The 22,832-nt window shown below is 66.6% G+C and overlaps 2 protein-coding genes across 4 annotated transcripts; one reads left to right on the top strand and one right to left on the bottom strand.

Annotated features, from left to right (window-relative positions):
* The first annotated feature begins 558 nt into the window (after positions 1-558).
* On the top strand, positions 559-9,026 carry RACGAP1 (Rac GTPase activating protein 1). Of its 3 annotated transcripts, none has more exons than XM_026114315.2 (17): positions 559-704; positions 1,908-1,992; positions 2,399-2,601; positions 2,976-3,112; positions 3,345-3,414; positions 3,623-3,676; positions 4,371-4,448; positions 4,591-4,708; positions 4,907-5,037; positions 5,569-5,733; positions 6,134-6,229; positions 6,466-6,664; positions 7,292-7,397; positions 7,593-7,725; positions 7,864-7,999; positions 8,255-8,363; positions 8,688-9,026. In XM_026114315.2, exons 1-17 carry the CDS (start codon positions 579-581, stop codon positions 8,761-8,763), a joined length of 2,022 nt encoding a protein of 673 aa, XP_025970100.2. In that variant the 5' UTR covers positions 559-578; the 3' UTR covers positions 8,764-9,026. The 3 variants fall into 3 exon arrangements, with proteins under 3 accessions (XP_025970100.2, XP_025970099.2, XP_025970098.2); XM_026114314.2 differs by having other exon boundaries at positions 616-704; positions 1,904-1,992; XM_026114313.2 differs by having other exon boundaries at positions 627-704; positions 1,856-1,992.
* A 3,781-nt stretch (positions 9,027-12,807) lies between these two features.
* Positions 12,808-21,144, bottom strand: ARHGAP9 (Rho GTPase activating protein 9). The gene is made up of 16 exons (XM_064498423.1): positions 20,352-21,144; positions 19,271-19,461; positions 18,154-18,378; positions 17,064-17,171; positions 16,937-16,998; positions 15,887-15,974; positions 15,712-15,807; positions 15,019-15,117; positions 14,822-14,936; positions 14,634-14,738; positions 13,878-13,976; positions 13,709-13,786; positions 13,577-13,630; positions 13,355-13,489; positions 13,175-13,280; positions 12,808-12,991 (listed from the first exon to the last, which is right to left on the bottom strand). The coding sequence occupies exons 1-16, from the start codon at positions 21,142-21,144 to the stop codon at positions 12,808-12,810; spliced, it is 2,538 nt and encodes an 845-aa protein (XP_064354493.1).
* Positions 21,145-22,832: the final 1,688 nt, after the last annotated feature.

Below are 22,832 nucleotides of genomic sequence, written 5' to 3'. Positions count from 1 at the left end.
GGGATATGCAGAAAAGGGAGTTTTTCCTCCCACTGGCCTCATTCCAGGAAGCCGGATCCCTGGATTTCTCTGCTCCTTGGGGGCTGAAATTCGTGTATCATTATTGCTGTGTTCAGGGGCCAGCTGATGGCCCAGCCTAGAGGCCTCTAGACCCGAATCCACCGGCATTTCCTCAGAAATTTAGGCAATTTTGGAAAACGATTTTTTTAAGTATCTGAGAGGCGTTTGAGGAGTCTCCGAGGGCTGGAAGGGGCCCATCAGCCCCCGCATCTTGTATGGGAGCTACCGACTGCTGTACCTGGGCCGGGGCCTGGTGACAAGCGCCGAGGGAGCCGGCAAGGACGAGGGGGGACACGATTTTGGGGGGATCTGGGGCCTCTCAGCATCCCCCGCCTGCTCCGTTGCTAAGCAACGCAGGCCGGGGACCAGGAACCAGCAGTAAAGATGGCGCCGGGCCGGCTTCATCGCGCGGCCGTTGGGGCTCCGTCCGCCCTCGCACGAGGGAGTGGAGCAGAGAAGACCACGCCCTTAGCAGACATGGCCCCGGCTCGGCTTCACGCCCGCGGCGACCAGAGCCAATGAGCGGCCGGGAGGGTGGTGGAGCGGCCTGTGATTGGCTGGCCGCTGGGATTCAAACCGAAGTGCGGGGCGGTTGGGCTGGGCGGTTGCGGCCGGAGGGAGCTCGCGCCGGGCCGGCGCCTCAGGTGAGCGCGCGGCGGCGGCTGAGGGGAACCGGGGCCGGGCCTCGGTACCGGGGCCCTCGGGGCCGGGCGGGGGGGGGCGCTTCCGCGCGGGCGGGGCCTGGGCCGCCCCGGTGCGGTTTCCCCAGGCGTTTTCCCGGGGGGGGGGGGGGGGGCTGTGGGCAGCCTTCGTGCTGGCCTTCTTCCTGCCCCCTCCCGCGTCGGGCCGGGCGGCACCGGGCTGACGATCCTGCTGCCCTTAATACAATTATGCAATAAAATAAGCGCCTGTCTGCTCGCTGGTGCCCCCCCTGGGGTGCCCCCCGCAGTGAGGCAAGCAGGCTGCAAGGGGGAAGAGAGGGCAGCATAAAGCTCTTCCATTTCCCAGAGTCCACGTAACGTGCAGGGGCCTGGGATATTCGTGTGTCTGTCGAGCCCGTAACTCTCCATAAAGTACTTCAAAGTTTTCCTCAGCAGCCTCCGGAGTGTGAAGGTGGTACCTCGTCCCTCACCTGGCTCCTCTCCCAGCTGTCTGCACCTGCTCCTTGCAGTCGTTTATTAGCCGGGGCCCCCCTGCGTGCTCAGGCAGCCTCTTGTGCTGGAGGAGTCATTGCTGTGTTGCTGAGCTGCAGACTTTTCTCTTCGTTGCCTCTGTTAAGCTATTGTTGCTGCTCTTTGAGGAAAACATGCTGACTGCCCTGAATTTTAAAAGCTGTTTGCTGTAGGAGCTGGAACTTAAAATGCAGCTAAATTTAAAACTGTATTAAAACTCCCAAGAATGTTGCTTCTATTTTTATCTTATGAAGCTCTGAACCCTCACAGATCTCAGTGGCCTATATAGTAGCAAGTTGCTCATAGCCTGCGTGTAAGCTGTGTTCTGCAGCCTTCCAGAAAGAAAGTCATCTTGCCTTGGAGGTTTGAGCCTCTGTAGTATACTGCAGATTACCTGAAAAAATAGAGTGGTGAGCTGGACTGCCTCATTATATTGCTGTTTTTTTATACATCAACTGTGAAGGCATGAGGCCCTTCTCAATTCCTTAGGAATGAGTTCAGATGCATATGTCTCAATTAAAACATAACTCTTCTGTTTGTGTGTCTGCCAAAACTTGGCTTTTTAATCATGAATTCTAAAGCTGACTATTTTTCTTTGGGCTGCTAACCTTCTCTCTTTGTAGGTGGGAAGAAAGGATTGGGCTGGTTATTTAGGTCTGCTTTCTTGGCAGGAAGATGGAGACAGCAATGCTGAATCTGCGGAATCTGTTTGATCAGCTTATGCGCCAGGCCGAAGTTTTAAGTGAAGGAAACGAATATCGTAAGTTCTGTCTCTGTGGGTATTTCAAGTGGGCTGCTATGTGTTTGCTGTGAGACTGTAAATGTGCAAACAAACATCAGTGGCCATTACTGGAGAATCTGTTGATGAAGCTGTGGGTAGCCAGATTTGTGTGCGTTTTTTTTTTTTTTTTTAATGTCTAGAAATATGAAGTCACAGGCTGAACTTCTGGGCAGGGCCGTGTTCTGCTCATAGCAAGCTGACTTTACCCATGCAGGGTCTCTTATGCCCTCGCTCGAGTGTAGCTGGGTTTCCTGAAAGGCCAGCTTGTCCGCCTCTTCTGTCAAGGGTGGGCTATATCGATTGATATCTACTGTCAGCAAACGGAGGGCTGCTGCGTTTCCTCTGCTTGCTTTAGCAACTAAAGACTGAAATGTTTTCTTCCCAGAGTTTATTCAGTTAGCAAAGAACTTTGAAGAGTTTCGGAGAAAATGGCAGAAAACAGAGCATGAGCTTGCCAAGTACAAGGACCTTCTAATGAAAACAGAAACGGAGCGTAGTGCTCTGGATGTGAAGCTGAAACACGCTCGCAATCAAGTGGACGTGGAGATCAAACGAAGGCAGAAAGCTGAAACGGACTGTGAGAAGCTGGTGAGTAATTCTTTATTACCAGTTGGCTCATCACACCGCAGAGAGATAGTGGCTAATCTGCATTGGTCTGTAGACAATAAGGACTGGCACTAGTGATAATAGGTTTAAAGAAAAATCTGGCTTGGCTCCTTGTAGTAGCCTCCCGCTTTGAGTAGGCTTTGGCCTGGAGAAAGGCCACCAGCCGCTGTGCACGGCGGAGCCGCTGTCACCTGGCAGAGTGTGGTCTGCTGTCGCTTCCCAGCCATTAACATTCTACTGATGCAAGTCCTGAGAAGGACTATCTGTGCGGTATCTCAAACGTTTGAGATTGGTTTGTACAGTAATTAAATGGTAGTTCATACTGCGGCAGCTTGTGATGCTATCTACCTTTACAGGAACGGCAAATACAGCTGATTCGCGAGCTGCTCATGTGTGATGCATCTGGGAGCATTCAGCTAAGTGAAGAACAGAAATCAGCCCTTGCCTTTCTTAACAGGCCACAGGTTTCTGTAGGGGGTTCAGGTAACAAAAGGTAGGCCAAAGAGCGTTTTGTCTAAGCAACATGGGTAACATCAATCCAGCTTTGTGTACGTCTGTGATCCTACTAACACTGCATTCATATGAGCAGAGTTTCACTCTGTATTCCACTTTGAAATAAAGCTTTTATGAGTCAGTAAGATTGTTCTGGAACCATGGTTTACTGAAAGCCTAACTGATATGTGTTTCTTCTAACTTTGATTTTTTTTCCTCTCTCTTTTTTTAAGGCTGTCTACAATTGATGAATCTGGCTCAATTCTGTCAGACATCAGCTTTGACAAGACCGATGAGTCACTGGTAATGTAACACCAAGTACTGAGGTTTTCCTCAACTATAAAACCTTAAGGGTGTGGAGTAATCTCCAGAGAAGCATTGTTTAGAATACTAGGGTATTAAATTGACCTGCATTTCTTTGGTGCGCTATTGGCTAAAACGCAATGAAAGTCCTGGCCAGAGGCTATGTAGTATTTACACTGAGCTAATCAGTGTTGTGTATTTCCCCCAGGACTGGGATTCCTCTGTGGTGAAAGCTGTTAGACTGAAAAAGAGAGAGAAGCGGGTAAGTTCAGTTCTTTCCTTCAAATAGATCCCGCTGTTAGCCTTAGGTGACACAACGTCACCATCTGTCATCTCGCAGCCCCCTGTATTGACTTCTGAGCTACTAATCACAGTCAAACTTCAGGTGGATGTGCTGCTGCTGTAATTCAGATCTGCTGTGTAGATTTAAATTCAAGTTAATGTGATGTAGCTTGTCCACTGCAAATGACTGTGGTGGAGTTCCAAGGATCTTGTTCTGGTTTGGCTTGCAGTTTGCAAGAAAGCACTTCAAGATTATTAACAGCCACCAGGTCTGGGGAAGGTTAATGTAGGAAACTAATATATTCCTGTTCTGTAATGAGGCTTGTGATTTGTTATGGTCTGCTATCAGCATGCAATAGGTGCAGGTGGGGAAGGACAGCCTGCAATCATCACTGGTAGGGTTAGGAAGTCTGAGGTTTGCTCAGCTCCCCCTCTTTCTTCATCAATACCAACTAGAAAACTACCCGAAAGGGCAGTAGGTTGAGGCCTCCTGATGCTTCTCAGGGTTGTCCTGTTGCACGAGCCTTCCCACACAAGTTACGGCAGGTACCATGGAAGGACTTAATGCTTCTGTGGTGTGCGTGCAGACAATTACTTGGTCCTTTTAGTAGCGCAGTATAACACTAAAGTGATAGCATGCCTGCCCAGCTGACAAAAGTGCTACATCTTTTCAGCGCTCATCCAGGCAGTTTATTGAAGGCCCTCCAGGTCCTCTGAAGAAAACGCGATCAATTGGCTCCACGGTGGACCAGGTATGGTGGCCCCAGCTGGGTCTGTGCGACTCTGAAACACGTGGTCATACTGTGTGCCTCTTCCCAGGGCCAGCAAACTGGGAAATCCGTGTCCTGTCAGTTGTACGTATCGCTGTCACTAACTGCAGACCTTCCGTCACAGGGAAATGAGTCCATAGTAGCAAAGACAACTCTCACTGTCCCCGGTGACGGTGGCCCAATTGAAGCCATCTCCACCATCCAGACTGTGCCTTACAGCCTCAGAAGCCAGAGGAAGACGGGTAGGTGTCACATGTGCCATTTATCCTGGTTCTAAAGCAGCTCGTCAGAGGGGCATAAGGTATTCTGCAATATTACAGTAACCTCTGCCAGCACCTAGGCAGCTGCCTCTGATTTATAGTGCATTTTCTTTGAATGGAATCACTCCCCTGGGTAACCTTTGCTTCAATCAAGTGTCCTTCTCCTCTTCCATCTTCCAGGTACTTTACAGCCTTGGAACAGCGAGTCGAGCTTGGGCAGCAGGCAGCTGGAATCCAAATTGGAGAGCGATGGCTCTAGCACTCCGCAGAGCAACGGGGGAGTGAGGCTGCATGAATTTGTGTCAAAGACGGTAGGTCTACAGGCTGGAGAAACTTGCGGGGGGAGTATAACCTTCCATTACCTCTGATTAATCAACATGCAAGGTTAAAGGCTATTTGTTGGTTATATAGCCATGTGCTCTGCGTTTATTCTGATCCTCCTGTGAGCTAGCGGGAGGCTGCGATCGCAGGTCGGGGGCCTCGGCTGTGTTGCGGGGTTGTGTGTTGCCTGCACCACCCGAGATGCAGTCCTGCAGTTGTGGAGGGCTTCCCACTCTGGTGGAATGACCCAGCCCACCTGAAGTACACAGCTCCCGACTCATGTCCCAGTGAGTGAGAGACTGATGGCTGAAAACAAGCTTAATGATCAGGATTAACCCTGACTGGGATCCTGAGCTATTGACAAGAGGTTACCAGCCACTACTACTTCAGTCAGTATTAACTGTGCCTGTTACCTGTGTGGATCAGGCAGTGCAGTACCCTCTGCAGTCATCCAGTTCAACTGCTCCCGAGCTGCTGTGCTGCACTAATCTCTTCCTGGTCTCTGTGCCCTGAATTGCTAGGTTATCAAGCCAGAATCATGCGTTCCCTGCGGAAAGCGGATAAAGTTTGGGAAACTATCTCTAAAATGCAGAGACTGCCGCGTGGTGACCCATCCCGAGTGTCGGGACCGCTGCCCTCTTCCCTGCATCCCCATCCTAACGGGCACTCCTGTCAGGATCGGCGAGGTGAGGCCGCCGCGGGAGCTCGGGGCAGGGTAGTGGTGGCAACGAACAGGCTGGTGTTTGGTTAGAGTCGGAACGTGCTCAAACCCCCAGTGAGTTGCCTTTCTGTAGAAGAGCTCTTGTTGCTCAGAGCCACATAGTAAAACACAAATGACCTTGTAAGAGTATCCTTAAATCCCGAGGATTGGTTTGGGGGGGTTGTTTTGTAGGAGGGCGAGTTGTGTATGTGGCAGCTCTGGGCAGGCAATTCTCCTGCACTGTGCTAATGGGTGTAAGTGTTCCTCTCTTCTGGGTTTGTGGTGAAGAAACGGTGATTCTTGAGCCTAGATCTTGGGATGGATTCCTGAGTGTTTTCTGTGTCTTGAAGACTAAATTTTTTTTTCCCTTCCCCTCTGCCTCTTAGGGGACCTTGATGGACTTTGTCCCTACCACCCCTCCAATGATCCCTTCCATCATAGTGCACTGCGTTAACGAGATCGAGCAGCGAGGGCTACGTGAGGTAAAGACAGAATGAGAAGTGAAATGGTGCTAATGAAAGGGGTTGGGGTGTCAGAGAAACAAATTAACACAGAAGCTTCTTATTTATGGTGTGTGCAGTGTCGCTCAGCGGGCGACTGACTGAGCAATGCTGTCTGTGCAGAGTGCTCAGGTGTGGAGAGAAAGCGGGTGCAGAAGAACACAGGCTTTGGGTGTGCTGTTGATATTCTGCCTCTAAGCCATGCCTTTTGCTAACAGACGGGCCTTTACCGGATATCTGGCTGTGACAAGACAGTGAAGGAGCTGAAGGAGAAGTTCCTTAGAGCAAAGAACATTCCTTTGCTCAGTAAAGTGGATGATATCCATGCTATCTGTGGCCTTCTGAAGGACTTCCTGCGCAGCCTAAAAGAACCCCTTCTCACTTTCCAGTTAAACAAGACTTTTATGGAAGCTGCAGGTAAGGAGAAGCTAAATGACATCTCTTTCACTAGGCTTGATGATCACAGGTTCATCTGACACGAACTGGTGGACCTCAGCGCTTTGTGGAGCCCTCTGGCTTGCAGCTGTGTTAACGATAGAAAGATCTCTCTTCTGCTGTGCTGCTTCAAGAAAATATTTAGCTTTAGTATATTGTGAATTATTCCATCTAGAAACCTGCAAAGGATGCACCAGACTGCTGCTGTTAGGTGATATCGGTCCCTGCTTTTAGATTCACTTCCGTATTGGAAGCTGTGTTACTTCAGTGGATCAGTAGCCCCATTGCACAACACCCTGTTTGACAGACCAAAGTCTGGTGCAATCTTCATGCAACCTTTAAAGTTTGTGTAGAGAACCCTAATTGGAGGCAGTAACAACCTTGTGCACTAGACCTCAAAGCATGAAACACTGAGTTAAGAGTATACCAAATGTGGTTAGTGGTGGTATTTTGGAAAAGGAAAGACAGGTTCCAGTGCTCGCGGGGGGGATATGAAGTTGTTAGAAGGGCATGCTAAGCTGCTGGGTTCCTTGTTTCTCAGGCCAGCTGAGGAGAACATTACAGTTGTGCCTCTGGGACTACTTTGAGGTCTCTTCTTCTTTCTTTCAGAAATCCTGGATGAAGACAACAGTGTTGCTGCTATGTACCAGGCAATTGGTGAACTTCCTCAGGCCAACAGGGACACTCTAGCTTTCCTCATGATTCATCTGCAGAGGCAAGTTCAGGTGGACGGGTAGTTCTGGAAGGGGTCTATAGCTGTGCCACTGGTGCCTCTTCTAGGACCACCACCAGTAATAACCTATTAAAGTTTTCATTCTGGAAGAATTTGCTTATTCAGGGGCTGAAGCGGGGAGGCTGGGGTGTGCGTAAAGGTGAAGTGGGGAACAATGTTCTGCTTTTCTTCATCTAGAGTGGCTCAGAGCCCGGAGACTAAAATGGACGTTGCCAACTTGGCCAAAGTCTTTGGCCCCACAATAGTTGCCCACGCGGTGCCCGACCCTGACCCTATGACACTCCTGCAGGACACGAAGCGGCAGCCCAAGGTAGGTCGGCAGAAAGGACTGACCCGGGAGAAGGGGATCCCGATTAAAGAACGTGGGGGAACTGCTGAGGGGACTAAGGCCACGCCCGTGTGGTGGTGGTAAAGCTGTGCCGTTGGCCCCTCGTGGCCGTTGCTGTAGGTGGTGGAACGGCTGCTCCTGCTGCCGGTGGAGTACTGGAGCCAGTTCATGATGGTGGAGCAAGAGAACATCGATCCAGCACACGTAATTGAGAACGCCAACGCCTATTCCACTCCGCAGACGCCAGATATTAAAGGTAACAGCTGGATGTTGCTCTCTTGGCTGTGCAGTCACTGTAACAAAAATAATGACCTTCAATTAAAGATGCTTGTGAAGCTGGAATTAGCCATTCCTGCAAGCTTTATGGAGGAAGAAAAAAGAAATGAGAAGTGTGCCAGGAAACACCAGATTTGTCTAGTCCCTGACAGACGTTCGGAAGCGTTTAGTGTTCCTTGCGTAGTGATGCACGCTCAGCTGTCCCTGTTGCTCAGTTCGCTGCCTCTCTCCGCAGTGAGCATTCTCGGGCCCCTCACTACCCCCGAGCAGCTGCTCTCCAAGACGCCCTCGTCCAGCTCCCTGTCCCAGAAGGTCCGGTCAACCTTCAGCAAAACTACCCCCAAGTAAGTGGTGCCGCGAGGGTGGGGTGACTGCGCGTGCTGTGGGGGTCTGACTGGAAGCAAAAACAAACTTCTGGACCGGGTCCTGGGAGCAGCTTGGATCTACTGCTCGCTCCTCTTCCCTGGAGAACTGCTTAATCCTCTCTCCCTCCCTCGATCGCTGCCGCAGTAGCAGTGGGAGCCGCATGGTGGTTAACGAGCGCCTTCTTATGGTAGGGAGAGGGATCGCTGCGGGGAGAGCGGGTGGAACGTGGGTGAATAACAGCAGGAAAAGGGGCGAAGACCTCTGTCATCCCACACTGATACTTTCTGCTTCTCTTGAACTAGATTTGGGAGCAAAAGCAAGTCGGCAACGCAGCTGGGGCGTCAAGGCAACTTCTTTGCCTCTCCGATGCTGAAGTGAAGCGGAGCTGGCGTTCAGGGTCATCATAGTATTTGCACACCAATCTGCATGAGTACAATAAAAGCAGCCTCCTCTCCATGGCCCTCGGCAGCCTTGTGTAATAGGATCTTTCTCCTCTTATCTTTCAGCTTAATTGAGGCTTTTAATGGGATTTTATTGTGCAATGTATTTTATTATCAAATGCTGTACTACACTTAATATTGGTGAAGAAAGTAACTAGCAGGCTTTGTTCAACACTTCAATAAAAACTGCTGGAAGAATCACTTGGGCTCTTCACTAGCAGCAGGCTTCCCTCTGCCTCTTTGAAGTGGAACAGTCAGAGGAGGGTGTGAGTCTCCTGAAGGTACAGGACCACTCACCGCCCTGCCTTGTTCAAAGCATGGCCGTACCGTGGGGAGAAGAGGCTGAGGCCAGGGATGAGGCCTGAGCTCCTCTGGGCTAGGAGGGGTGGAGAAGATCTCTCCTAGGGCCTGTCCTGGGCGGCGAGGCCCGGGGAGCCCTGGGCGCTCCTGGTGAAGCGCTAGCGCTGTTCATAGCGGCCCGGGAAAGGGGTTTAACGGAGCCCTGGGTGCTGGGAGGCCCTGGCTTCCCACTCGGAACACACCAACTTCCCCGGTGCGGCTTGGAGTCCTGCAACCCCCGTGCAGAGGCTGATAAAGGGTTGTTCTTGGGGAGCTCCTGGTGCGTGGTGGGTGACGTGCTGGTGTAGGCGATGGCTCTGTCCTCGGGCTCATGGGTGTTTTTTTTCCTCGTTTGGTGCAGTTTAAACAGGGCCGGTGCAGCGTTGCAGAAAGCGAGAAGAGGGGAGCTGGTGGCAGCGGTGGCTCCGGGGATGAGCAGTTCTGTCACCTCTGAGCGCAGCAGCTCTTGCCCGAAAGAGCCAGGGTGAAGGTGGCAGCTTTAGCTGCCGGGGTGTGGGGTCAGGCACCCTTGGGTGCTCGGGGGGGGCCAGGCCGGGCCCTGGGGGGCGGCTGGGGCGCTCGCCCTCCCCGCGGGGTTGCCACCTTGCCCCGAGCAGGGTGGGGGCCCCGGGGCAGGCGGGGGCTGCCGGCCTCGGGCGTTTTCTCACCTAGAGCCGGGGAGGCCGGGGCAGGCGAGGGCCGGATATGGGTGCTGCGCTCCACCCGCACCTCCTGCCCTGCCCGGGGGGGTCCGGCGGGGCTCCTCCCCGGGGTGGGGGTCACCGCGGGCTGCTGCAGGCGCGGGGGGTGTTAAACGCCCAGGAGCCGGGTGCGAGCGGGGCCGGTCGCTGCATCCAGCTCCCGCGGCGCCCCGGGCGCTCGGCTCTCGCCCCCCCGGCTCGGCAGCGGGGCTCCCCCCCCCCCCCCCCGCGGGCTCCTGCGGCCCCCATGGCCGAGGGGCCCCGGGGCCAGCGCAGGAAGCAGGCGCAGCCGCGGCGCAGCCCCGCCGAGGGCTGGGGGCCGCCGTGCCGGTGCCGCGGTGCCGCGGCGCGGGGTGAGTGTGGCCGCGGGTCCCCGGGGGGGCCCTGCCCGGCGTCCCGGCCGCTGCGGGGTGGGGGGGGACCCCGCGTCGCGGCGGGGGTCAGCGCGGGCGGAGGGGCTGCGTGGGCGCACACGCGTGTGCAAGGGCGCACGGCACGTGCGGGGACCGCACTCGCCCCGGGAGCAGCGGGCACGCGCCTGCACCGGGCGCGGGCACGCGTGTCCCCGGGGGGGAGAGGGTCCCGCACGTGCCCCGGGGGGCCCCGACCCGCCCCAGGTGGCGGGGGGGTCCGGGGGGCCCCCTGCACCCCCGGCGCCCCGCTGAGCCGCTCTCCCCAGGCGAGAGGCCGCGTGGCTGCGCCGGCTGCCGGGAGCGCTTCGCCGCCGCTGCCCCCCCCGGCAGCGCCCGTCCCCCCCCCGGAGCCTCTGCGGGGGGGCTCGGTGCGGGTCCCGGCCCCCGCGCTGAACCGGGCCCCCCCGGCGGGACCCCGCCGGACCCCGACCAGCCGCTGGACCTGTCCCTGCCCAAGGCAGGGCGGGAGCCCCCCCGGGCCCCCCCCGGCGCGCTGGGCCCGCTCCCGCCCGGCGCCCCCCCGGCCGCCCTGCGCCTCCTGCCCGCCCTGTGCTGGGAGCGGCGCCGGTGGGTGCTGCCGCCCGGGAACTGGGAGCAGCTGGTGCAGCTGGTGAGGAGGGAGCTGGGGGGCACTGGGAGGCGGGGGGGGCACTGGGCAGCAGGGCTGGGTGCTGGGGGGGAACTGGGAAGGCTGTGGGAGCACTGGGTGGTGGGGCTGGGTGCTGGGGGGGTCCTGGGAAGGCTGGGGGGGGCACTGGGAGTGAGGACTGGGTGCTGGGGGGGCACTGGGTGGGGAGCTGGGAGGGCGCTGGGAGGCTGTGGGAGCACTGGGCAGTGGGGCTGGGGGCTGGGGGGGCACTGGGAAGACTGGGGGGGCACTGGGCAGTGGGGCTGGGTGCTGGGGGGGCACTGGGAAGACTGGGGGGGCATTGGGCAGTGGGGCTGGGTGCTGGGGGGCACTGGGGAGCTGGGGGGCACTGGGAGGGGAGCTGGGAGGGTATTGGGAGGCTGTGGGAGCACTGGGCAGTGGGGTTGGGTGCTGGGGGGGCACTGGGAGGCTGTGGGAGCACTGGGCAGTGGGGCTGGGTGCTGGGGGGGCACTGGGAGGGCTGGGGGGGCGCTGGGAGGGCTGGGGGGGCGCTGGGAGGCTGTGGGAGCACTGGGTGGTGGGGCTGGGGGCTGGGGGGACACTGGGAGGGCTGGAGGGGCACTGGGAGGCTGTGGGAGCACTGGGCAGCAGGGCTGCATGCTGGGGGGGCACTGGGAGGCTGTGGGAGCACTGGGAGGCAGGACTGGGTGCTGGGGGGCCCTGGGGAGCCAGAGGGGCACCGGGCGGGCTGGGGGGGTGCCACACCAGCCCCCCCCAGCCCTGGCGCCAGCTGACGGCCCCATCCCGCAGGCGGGGGCCCCGGCGTCCCCGGGGCTCGGCGGGGGCCGGCGGGGGCCGCGGCGGGGCACGGACGGGCGCTTCCTCTGCGAGCTCTGCCCCAAGGGCTTCCGCAAGGGCAGCTCGCTGCTGCGGCACCGCTACGAGCACACGGGTACGCGGGCCGGGGGGGCGCGGGGGGGGGCGCCGGGGGGGCCGGGGCCGGGGCCGGGGCGCCCGCCCTCACTGCCGTGCCCAGGCCGGCGGCCGCACCGCTGCCCGCTCTGCGCCAAGGCCTTCAAGCACAAGCACCACCTGGTCGAGCACCGGCGGCTGCACACGGGCGAGAAGCCCTTCTGCTGCGCCCGCTGCGGCAAGCGCTTCTCCCACTCGGGCTCCTACTCGCAGCACGTGCACCGCCGCTGCCGGGCGCCCCGCGAGCCGACGGGCGCCGCTGGGCTGCACCGAGGGGGCCCCGGAGCCCCCCGGAGCGACCCGACGGGCACCGCCGCGCTGCGCCCAGGGGCCCCGGAGCAGCTCCGCGACCTGCCGGATGCCACCGGGCTGCACCGAGGGGGCCCCGGAGCCCCCCGGAGCGACCCGACGGGCACCGCCGCGCTGCGCCCAGGGGCCCCGGAGCAGCTCCGCGACCTGCCGGATGCCACCGGGCTGCACCGAGGGGGCCCCGGAGCCCCCCGGAGCGACCCCCCGGGCGCCGCCGCGCTGCACCGCTGGCTCCTGGTGCAGCCCCACGTCCTCCTGGGCATCCCGGGGCTGCTGCCGCCGGCATCCCCGGAGCCCCCCCGCAGCGACCCCCCCGGGCTGCCCTGAGCATCCCCGGAGCCCCCCCGGGGCGATTCCCCGGCCCTGCCGGGTGCCACCGTGCCGCCTGCGGCAGCCCCTCCCGGGGGGGGGGTCCGTGGCATGTAACGACCGGCTGGAATAAATTGCAGTAACGACCCGCGGGAGCTGTGGAGCTGGACGGGGCCCGGGGCACGGCTGGGGGGGGGTCGGGGGCGCCCGGACGCCGGGGCCCCCCGCGGCTCGGCCGGGGCAGGGGAGGCCGCAGCTCGGGGCGCCGCGGAGCCGAAGGGGCGCAGGCGATGCCGGGAAGGTGCCGCTTTACTGCGCAGTGGGGGGGGGGGGGGGTACAGCGGGGGGGGTCAGGGGGCGGCGGGGGGGAAGAGGCGCTCGAAGTGGGCCAGCAGCAGCTCCACGGCCCGGCTCTGGCTCCCGGCGGCGGCTGCCAGGCTGCCGGGCTCCCGGCGCGGCCGCAGCAGCGTCGGCCCGAAGACGATGCCGATGTTGTGGCGCGTCATGCGGTTGGCGTCCGCCCGCTCCATCACCCTGCGGGGGGGGCACCGATTTATTTTTTTGGGGGGGGGGCACAGACCCCCCATGCACCCCCCTCCCCAAGTGCCCCCCTCCGCCAGTGCCATTGCAGCCGGGGGGGCTGCCCCGGGGCTGTGCACCCCCCCAACCCCCCCCCGGCCCCGTAGCCCCCCCGTGCCCCCCCCGGCCCCCCCTTACCGGCGCAGATGGGCCAGCAGGTAGCGCAGGGTGGCGTGGTTGGGGGGCGGCAGCCTCTGCACCAGCTCCGCCACCCGCTGCACCCGCTCCGGGGCGTCCGGCAGCTCTGCAGAGGCACCGGGGGGGTCACCTCCGGGGGGGGGTCCTTGTCCCCCCCCCCGGCCCCGGGGGGGCTCTTACCCACGGCCTCCACGAAGGGCTCAAAGAGCTCGTAGGGCACCAGGGGCTCGGGCAGCTCGCGCAGGAAGAGCTTCAGGGCGCCCGTCACCACGTGCACGTCGCTCCACTCGGGGTCCGCCAGGCTCAGCCGCTCCTCTGGGGGGGGCACGGCCCGGCTGGGGGGGGGGCGGCCCGGCCTGGCCCCCCCCGGCCCCCCCCGACACCCCCCCCACCCCGGCTCACCTTGGCCCGGCTGCTCCGGGAAGACGTAGCGCCCGTCCGAGGTCACCGCTCGCTCTGGGGGGGGGGTTGGGGGGGGTCAGCACGGGGAGGGGGGGGCACCCGCCGTGTCCCCCCCCCGGCTGAGCCCCTCACCCCGGTCCACGGCGAAGCGCAGCTTCTGGATCACCGCCAGGTTCCCGTTGACCCGGTAGATGCCGTCGACGTCGAGGCCTGGGCGGGACGGGGGGGTGATCAGGGCGCGGGGGGGGGGGGACGGGACACCCCGGGGGGGGGTCGTGCCCGGGGGGGGGTCGTGCCGTACCTCGCTCCTCCACGGCCTGCACGCAGAGGCGCACGAAGCGCGGCACCGGGCTGCTCTCGCGCTGGCACAGGGCGGCCAGGCAGCACCCGAACACCTGGTCTGGGGGGGGCACTGGCACCGGGGGGGGGGCACCGGCACCGGGGGGGGGCACCGGCACCGGGGGGGGCACTGGGAGCAGGGGGGGCACCAGGACTGGGGGGCTGCATTGGGGACCGGGCGGGGGAGCACGAGGACCTGGGGGGCACCAGGACTGGGGGGGGGCACCGGGACCTGGGGGGGGGCACACTAGGACCCGGAGGGGTCATCAGAACCAGGGGGGCATCAGGAACTGGGGGGCTGCACTGGGACTGGGGGGGGCAACAGGGCTGAGGGGGGGGGTCACACCAGGACCTGGGGGGGCTGCACCGGCACTGGGACCAGGGGGGGCACCGGGACTGGGGGGGGGCACTAGGATGGGGGGGGTGCACCATGCCGGGGGGACACACAGGGACCGGGGGGGGCTGCACTGGCATCGGGGGGGGCACTGGGATGGGGGGCACACCAGGACGGGGGGGTGGCACTGGCAGGGGGGGGCACAGAGGGACCTGGGGGGCTGCACTGGCACTGGTGGGGGGGCAGCAGGACCGGGGGGGGGGGTGGCACTGGCACCCGCCGCCGGGTGCCCCAGGGTGGCTCCTCGCTCCCCGTCTCCGGGGGGCCCGGGGGGGGGTGGCGGGGGCCGGGGGGGCCCGGGGGGGGGCCGGGGGGGGGCCGCACCTCGGATGAGCCCCTTCTCCTGCAGGCTCTGCAGCGGCGGCCGCTTGGCGATGAAGCGTCGCAGCTTGCTCCGCACCCGCTTCTTCTCCGCCGCCTCGGGGGGGCCTGGGGGGGGGGGACAGGGCACAGCGGGGGGTGGTCACACCCCCCCGGCCCCCCACATCCCCCCCCCCGCATCCCGGCCCTACCCGGGCTCCTGGCCCCCGGGGGGGCCCACGGCGCCTCCTCCTCATCGCTGAGCTCGGGGGGGTCCCCGGCGCGGTGCAGCCCGGCCCCCGGCGCCTCCAGCGGGTTCTCCCGCTCCTGGGGGGGGGACAAGGGCCGGGCTGCAGCGGCAGGGCCGGGGGGGGCACGGGGGGAGCCCCCCCCCCCCCGGGGCACTCACCAGGCGGCGGATGACGGCGCGGATGGCCCGTGCCCACTCGGCGACCGTGGCCGCCTGCTCCGACTGCAGCAGGAACTCGTTGCCCGGCACCGTGCGGAGCTGGGGGGCAGCGGCGTGGGGGGGGGCAGGCAGGACGCCCCCCCCCCCCAAACCACCACCGCGGGGGCTCCTGCGGGCCCAGTGGGGGCCCGTGTCCCCTCCTGGCCTGGGCGAGTGCCAGTGTGGCATCCCCGTGTCCCCCGGGCTGGGGGTCCTGGGGTCCCCATGTCCCCTGGGCTGGGGGTCTCTGTGCCCCCCAGGCTGGGGGTCCTGGGGGTCCCCACATCCCCCTGGACTCAGTGTCAGGGGGGTTCCCGTGTCCCCCTGGGCTGGGGGTCCCCATGTCCCCTGGGCTGGGTGTCCTGGGGGTCCCCGTGTCCCCTGGGCTGGGGGTCTGGTGGTCCCTGTGTCCCCTGGGCTGGGTGTCCTGGGGGGATCCCCGTGTCCCCTGGGCTGGGGGTCCCCATGTCCCCTGGCCTGGGTGTCCTGGGGGTCCCCGTGTCCCCTGGGCTGGGTGTCCTAGGGGTCCCCGTGCCCCCCGAACCCGGTGTCCCCATGTCCCCTGGGCTCAGTGTCACGGGGATCCCCGTGTCCCCTGGGCTGGGTGTCCTAGGGGTCCCCGTGCCCCCCGGCCCCGGGCGTCCCCCCACTCACGCGGATGACGTTCTTCCTGCTGGAGAGGTCGGGGGCCCAGTCCAGCACGGCCCCCCGCAGGTCCACGCTGCTCTCGGGGCGGCCGCTGGCCGGGCACTGGGGGGGGGGGACACGACACAGGGCGTCAGGGGGTGCCCCCCCCCCGACCCCGGCCCCCCCATAGCCCCCCACTCACCCAGGCGGCGGGCGCCGGCCCCGTGGGCTCCTTGTAGAAGACGAGGCTGTTCCCGGCCAGCACCACCCAGGAGACCCCCCAGCTCTTCCTGGGGGCAGGCGGTGAGGGGCACCCTGCCCCCCCCCGCCCCCCCCCCGGCCCGGCAGAGCCCCGCGGGGGCCCCGGGTGCAGCCCGGGTGCTGGCAGCCCCCCAGACCCCCCCCCGCCCCCCGCCCGGCACCGCCGAAAGCGCCTTCGTGCAGCGGGGACGTCACTTGTCCGTGGCCCCTCAGCTGCGAAGAGCCGCGGGCAGGGCTGGCGCGGCCCCCCCGGCCCCCCCCGGCGGGCACGGACCCCCCTGGCCTTGCATGGACCCCCCCCAGCTCCCTCTGGCTGCAATGGACCCCCCCAGCCTTGCACGGACCTCCCCAGCCCCTCCCAGCTGCAATGGACCCCCCCAGCCTTGCACGGACCCCCCCAGCTGCGATGGACCCCCCGTGGCCTTGCACGGACCCCCCGCAGCCCCCCCTGGCTGCAATGGACCCCCCCAGCCTTGCAAGGACCCCCCCAGGCCCCCCCCCGGCTGCAACAGACCCCCCCGGCCCAGGGCAGACCCCCTGGCTGGCACAGACCCCCCCATCCCAAATGAGACCCCCCCCAGGCTGGTACAGCCCCCCCCATCCCACTGGGGACCCCCCCTGCCCCAGCACAGCCCCCTGCCCCGCTCGAGACCCCCCCCCAGCCCCCTGCCCCACTGGGGACCCCCCTGGCCCTTGGGGACCCCCCCCGCCCCGGCACAGCCCCCCTGCCCTGATTGGGACCCCCCAGCCCCCTGCCCCACTGGGGACCCCCCCGCCCTTGGAGACCCTCCCTGCCGCAGCCAGGAACCCCCCAGCTGGGACCCCCCCCCCGGGCGGGACCCCCCACCCATCCCCTGCCCCTTGGGGACCCCCCCATGCCCCAGCACGGCCCCCCGCCCCCCGGGGACCCCCTGCTCCCGGGGACCCCCCCACCCGGCGCAGCCCCAGCCCCGGGGGGGCCCCCAGCCCGGCGCAGCCCCCCGGCCCCCACCTGAGCTTCCGGCCCCCCTCGGCGATCTTGGTCCTGTTGAGCTGCCCGGCTTTCTGCACCTCCTGGGGGGGGACAGGGTCAGCGCCGCCCCCCCGGCCCCCCCAGCCCCCCCCGGCCCCCCGCTCACCGTGGGCAGGTCGGGGGCCCGGGGGGGCGGCTCGGCGGGGGCCGGCGGGCGCTGCGGGGGGCTCGACCCCCCCTCCTCCGGGCCGGGGGGGCCGCAGCTCTGGGTGCCCTGCGGGGGACACGGTCAGGGGGGCACAGCCCAAATCCCCCCCGCCCCCTCCCTGGTGCCCCCCCCCGGCTCACCGTGGGGTCCCCGGCGTCCCCGGAGCCCCAGTGCCCCGCGTCCCTGGGGGGGTCGCCGGGGGGGGGCAGGCCCTGCGGGGGACACGGGGGACCCGGCTCAGCCCTGGGGCACAGCCGGGACCCCCCCAGGGACGACCCCCCCCCCGGGGAACCCCCCCTCCCAGCTATTAGCGCTGGGACTAATTGCCAGCCAGGGCCGGGGGGGCACATGGGGGGGGACAGAGGGGGATGGAGGGTATTGGGGGGTCACGGGGGGCAGAGGGGGATGGGGGGACACAGGGGGGACCCGGGGGGGGCAGAGGGGAATGGAGGGGGATTGGGAGTCCACGGGGGGGGCACGGGGGCATTGGGGGGCCCGGGAGGGGGCATTGGGGGCCCCGGGGGGGGCAGAGGGGGCCCCGGGGGGGCATTGGGGGCTCCGGGGGGGGCAGAGGAGGATGTGGGGGGGGCAGAGGGGGACGGGGGGCATTGGGGGCCCCGGGGGGGGGCAGAGGGGGCCGCGGGGGGGCATTGGGGGGCCCGGGGGGAGCAGAGGAGGATGTGGGGGGGACACAGGGGGACGGGGGGCATTGGGGGACATGGGGGGGCAGAGGGGGATGGGGGGACACAGGGGGGACCCGGGGGGGGCAGAGGGGGATGGAGGGGGATTGGGAGTCCACGGGGGGGCACGGGGGCATTGGGGGGTCCGGGGGGGGCAGAGGAGGATGTGGGGGGGGCAGAGGGGGACGGGGGGCATTGGGGGGCCCGGGGGGGGCATTGGGGGCCCCGGGGGGGGGCGCAGAGGGGGCCGCGGGGGGGCATTGGGGGGCCCGGGGGGGGGCAGAGGAGGATGTGGGGGGGGCAGAGGGGGATGGGGGGGGATTGGGGGCTCCGGGGGGGGGCAGAGGGGGCTCCGGGGGGGCTCCCACCGCCTGGCGGTGCCGCCGGGGGGGCTTCCAGGAGGCGGTGCCGGCCGCGGGGTTGTAGAAGAAGCAGCGGCCGCTGGCGGGGTCGCGGTGCCGCTCCCAGGCGCCCAGCAGCTGCAGGGGGGGCCCGGCCGGCGCGGGGGGGTCGCGGCCGCCCCCCGCCCGCTGCAGCGCCGCCGCGTCGCTGGACGCCGGGGGGGTCCCCATGGGCGCTCCGGGGGGGGGCACCTGCGGGCGCGGAGCCTCGCTGGGGGGGCACGGGGGTGCTGGCCGGGGCAGTGCCCCCCCCCCGGCCCCTGCCCCATAGCAGTGCCCCCCCCGCCCCTGCCCCATAGCAGTGCCCCCCCGGCCCCTGCCCCACGCAGTGCCCCCCCCCGCCCCTGCCCCATAGCAGTGCCCCCCCGGCCCCTGCCCCACGCAGTGCCCCCCCCGGCCCCTGCCCCATAGCAGTGCCCCCCCCCGCCCCTGCCTCATAGCAGTGCCCTATGCAGTGCCCCCCCCAGCCCCACGCAGTGCCCCCTGCCCCACGCAGTGCCCCCCCGGCCCTGCCCCATAGCAGTGCCCCACGCAGTGCCCCCCCCGCCCCTGCCCCATAGCAGTTCACCCCCCGGCCCCTGCCCCATGCAGTGCCCCCTGCCCCCCCCCGCCCCGCCGGCCCCCCCCCCCGCGCCCAGCCCCGGAGCAGGGTTTTGCAATCGCCCCCCGGAGCCGTTTGCAGCGCCCCGGCCCCCCCCGCGCCCCCCCCCCCGCCCGGTGCCGGTGCCGGTGCCGCTGCCCGCTCCCACCTGCCGCCCGCGGCCGCGCAGCCCCGGCACCCCGCGGCCCCCCCCGGCCCCCCCCGCACTTCCTCCGCCACCCCACGGCCACGAGGAAGCGGCAGTGGCGGGGCGGGGCCGGGGGGGCCGGGGGGGGCTGCACAGCCGGGGGGTGCGGGGGGGCACGAGGGTGCAGGGAGGGGGTGCAGGGGTGCGAAGCTGAAGGGGGGGGCAGGGAGGGGGTTGGGGTGCAAGGTTGGAGGATGCAGGGGGGTGCGGGGGGGTGCGGGGGGGGTGCAGGAGGCTCAGAGGGGTGCAGAGCTGGGGGGGGCAGTCGGGGGGGCACCCTGGGAGCCGCCACTCACCCCGGCCCCCCCGGCCAGCAGCTCCTGCTGGGACTGGCAGCGCGGCAGGGGCCGGGGGGGCCCGGGGGGGGTCCCCCCCGCCAGGAGGCTGGTGCTGATGCTGCGGCCCACGGGGCGCCCGGGGGGCTCCGCGGGGGGGGCCGGGGGGGGCCCGCACAGGTCCTCCAGCGAGCGGTAGCGGGGCGGCAGGCCTGGGGCGGGGAGGGGAGCAGCCCCCGTCGCGGCCCCCCAGCACCAAGCGATGCTCTGGGTGCCGGCGGGGGCTGCGGGGTGGCTGCAGGGCCCCCCCCACTGTGTCCCCCCCCCATGGGTCCAGACCTGGGGCCCCCCAACCCTGTGTCTCCCAGTGCCCCCTGCCCCGGGACCCCCCCATCCATGTCCCCCATGTCCCCCAGCCCCGCCAGCCCCCCCATCCCCGACCTCGTGCCCCCCATTGCCCCCAGCCCCTTGGGCCCAGTCTCCCCCAGTGCCACGTCCCCCAGCCCCACTGTGTCCCCATGTCCCCAGCCCCATGGGCCCAGTCTCTCCCAGTGCCACGTCTCCCAGCCCCATGTCCCCCATGTCCCCAGCCCCATGGTCCCAGTGCCACGTCCCCCAGTCCCATGTCCCTCATGTCCCCAGCCCTGTGGTCCCAGTGCCATGTCCCCCAGCCCCACTGTGTCAGCAGTGTCCCCAGCCCCATGGTCCCAGTCTCCCCCAGTGCCACGTCCCCCAGCCCCACTGTGTCCCCAGTGTCCCCAGCACCAGGTCCCCCATGTCCCCAGCCCTGTGGTCCCAGTGCCATGTCCCCCAGCCCCACTGTGTCAGCAGTGTCCCCAGCCCCATGGTCCCAGTCTACCCCAGTGCCACAACCCCCAGCCCCGTGTCCCCATGTCCCCAGCCCCATGGTCCCAGTGCCACAACCCCCAGCCCCGTGTCCCCATGTCCCCAGCCCCATGGTCCCGGTGCCATGTCCCCCAGCCCCGTGTCCCCCATTGCCCCCAGCCCCATGGTCCCGGTGCCACGTCCCCCAGCCCCGTGTCCCCCCTTGCCCCCCGCCCCGTGTCCCCGCGCCCCCAGCCCCCCGGCCGTCCCCACTCACCGTCACCGGCGGGCTGGCTCTGGGGCGGCGCGCCGCATCCGCCGCCGTCCCCGGGGTCGGGGCCGGTCTCGGCCACGTAGGTGGCGGGGACGAAGAAGGGCCGAGCCCAGCGGGGCTCCCCGGCCCGCCGCACCTGCCACCAGTCCTCGGTGGCCTTGCGCAGCAGCACGAAGCGCTCGCCGGCCGCCATGGCCACGCGCCGCCCGTCCTCGGCGCGGTACTCGTAGGCGTAGAGGGCGCGGAGCCCCGCCACGGGCTCGGCGCGCCGCCACCGCCGGCCCTCCAGCCGCCAGCGCCCCGCCAGCATGCCGCCCCGCTCAGCGCGCCCCGCCGCCCGGCCCCGCCGCCGCCGCCTGCCGCACACAGCGCCCGCCGTGGGCCCCGTGCCTGGTGCCCCACGGCCGGCGCCCCACGGCCTGCAGCCCGTGTCCTGCATCCCGCATCCCACGTCCTGCATCCCGCATCCCACGTCCTGCATCCCACATCCTGCATCCCGCATCCCATATCCTGCATCCTGCATCCTACGTCCTGCATCCTGCATCCCGTATCCTGCATCCCGTATCCTGCATCCCGCATCCCACGTCCCGCATCCCATATCCTGCATCCTGCATCCTACGTCCTGCATCCTGCATCCCGTATCCTGCATCCCGTATCCTGCATCCCGCATCCCACGTCCTGCATCCCACGTCCTGCATCCCACGTCCTGCATCCCACATCCCATATCCTGCATCCTGCATCCCGTATCCTGCATCCCACGTCCTGCATCCTGCATCCCACGTCCTGCATCCCGCATCCCGCGTCCTGCATCCCACATCCTGCATCCCGCATCCCACGTCCTGCATCCCACGTCCTGCATCCCGCATCCCACGTCCTGCATTCCACGTCCTGCATCCCGCATCCCGCATCCCACATCCTGCATCCCATGTCCTGCATCCTGCATCCCGCGTCCTATGTCCTGCATCCCGCATCCTGCATCCCATGTCCTGCATCCCGCGTCCTATGTCCTGCATCCCGCATCCCGCATCCCATGTCCTGCATCCCACATCCCATGTCCTGCATCCCACATCACGTGTCCTGTGCCCCATAGCCGTGCTCTGCCCCATGGCCAGTCTGTGCCCCACGGCTGGGTTGTGCCCCATGGCCACCCTGTGCCCCACAGCCACCCTGTGCCCCACGGCCACCCTGTGCCCCACAGCCAGGCAGCGCCCCACGGCAGCCCTGCCCATGGCAGTGGGGGCTGTGGGAAGCCCCTCCCCACAGCTCCGACGTGCCGCCCCCGATGTCGGGGTGCCGTGGGGAGCCGTGGGGAGCTGTGGGGGGCCGTGGGGAGCTGTGGGGGGCCGTGGGGAGCTGTGGGGAGCTGTGGGGGGCAGGGAGAGCCATGGGGCACCGGGACCAGCAGGAAACGTGGTGGCTGCTGCAGCAGGAAGCAGCAAGGTTGCGGCTTCCTCGCGCCGCGCGGCATGGGGCTGAGGGCGGCGCTGGGGGCCGCGGCCCCACGGCCCCCGGTCCCAGCTCCCACGGCCCCATTGCCCCATGGCCCCACGTCCCACGGTCCCATGGCCCCCACAGTACCACAGCCCCATGGTGCCGGTTCCCACAACCGCCGGCCCCACGGCCCCCAGCCCCATAGTCCCCAGTCCTTCATCCCCACGGCCCCTAGTGCCACGGCCCCACGGCTCCCAGCCCCACATCCCTCGGGCCCCCCCCCCGGCCACTCCACTCCATCACTCACCATCTCGGTGCTCACCCTCCCCGGGGCGCTGCCGTGGGGCCGGCGGGCAGGACCTGGCGCGGGAGCGGGGGCCGCCGTGGGGTGCAGGCGGAGGGCCCAGGCGTCCGGCCCTCCCCCAGGCAGGGCGCGGGATTAGAGCCGGCGGCCCCGCGCGACCCCGAGCCGCCCTAAGCGCCTTTGGGCCCGGCGCTGCCCACGCTGCGGCCGCGGGGCCGGGGGCTGCCCCCCCCCGCAGCCCCGGGACCCCCACCCGCCCGGGGGACGGGGGCAAAGCAGCCCGCCGGGACCCCGCCCCGCCCGGGGCACCCGACTCTGGGGCACCCGATCCTGGGGGACCCCAGCCCCGGGGGGCCCTGATCCTGGGGGGATCCCAATCCCAGGGGACCCTGATCCCAGGGGATCCCAGCCCCAGGGGGACCCGAATCCTGGGGGACCCTGATCCTGGGGGGACCCCAGTCCTGGGGGACCCCGATCCTGGGAGATCCCAGCCCCAGGGGGACCCTGACTCCAGGGGATCCCAATCCCAGGGGACCCCGATCCCAGGGGGATCCCGAGGGACCCCGATCCTGGGGGACCCTGGTCCCAGGGGATCCCCGATTCCAGGGGGATCCCAGCCCCAGGGGGACCCTGATCCCAGGGGACCCCGATCCCAGGGGGATCCCAGACCGCTGCTGTCCCCCCCCCCCCCGGTCCCCGGTGCCACCTCCCATTGCTCCTCCAGCCCCGCCAGTTCCCGGTGCACCGAC

Source organism: Dromaius novaehollandiae, chromosome 28, assembly GCF_036370855.1.
Source record: "Dromaius novaehollandiae isolate bDroNov1 chromosome 28, bDroNov1.hap1, whole genome shotgun sequence".
In the NCBI taxonomy this organism is placed as follows: Eukaryota; Metazoa; Chordata; class Aves; order Casuariiformes; family Dromaiidae; genus Dromaius; species Dromaius novaehollandiae.
The sequence above is the reverse complement of the archived record's forward strand: the minus strand, read 5'-3'. Positions and strand labels throughout refer to the sequence as shown.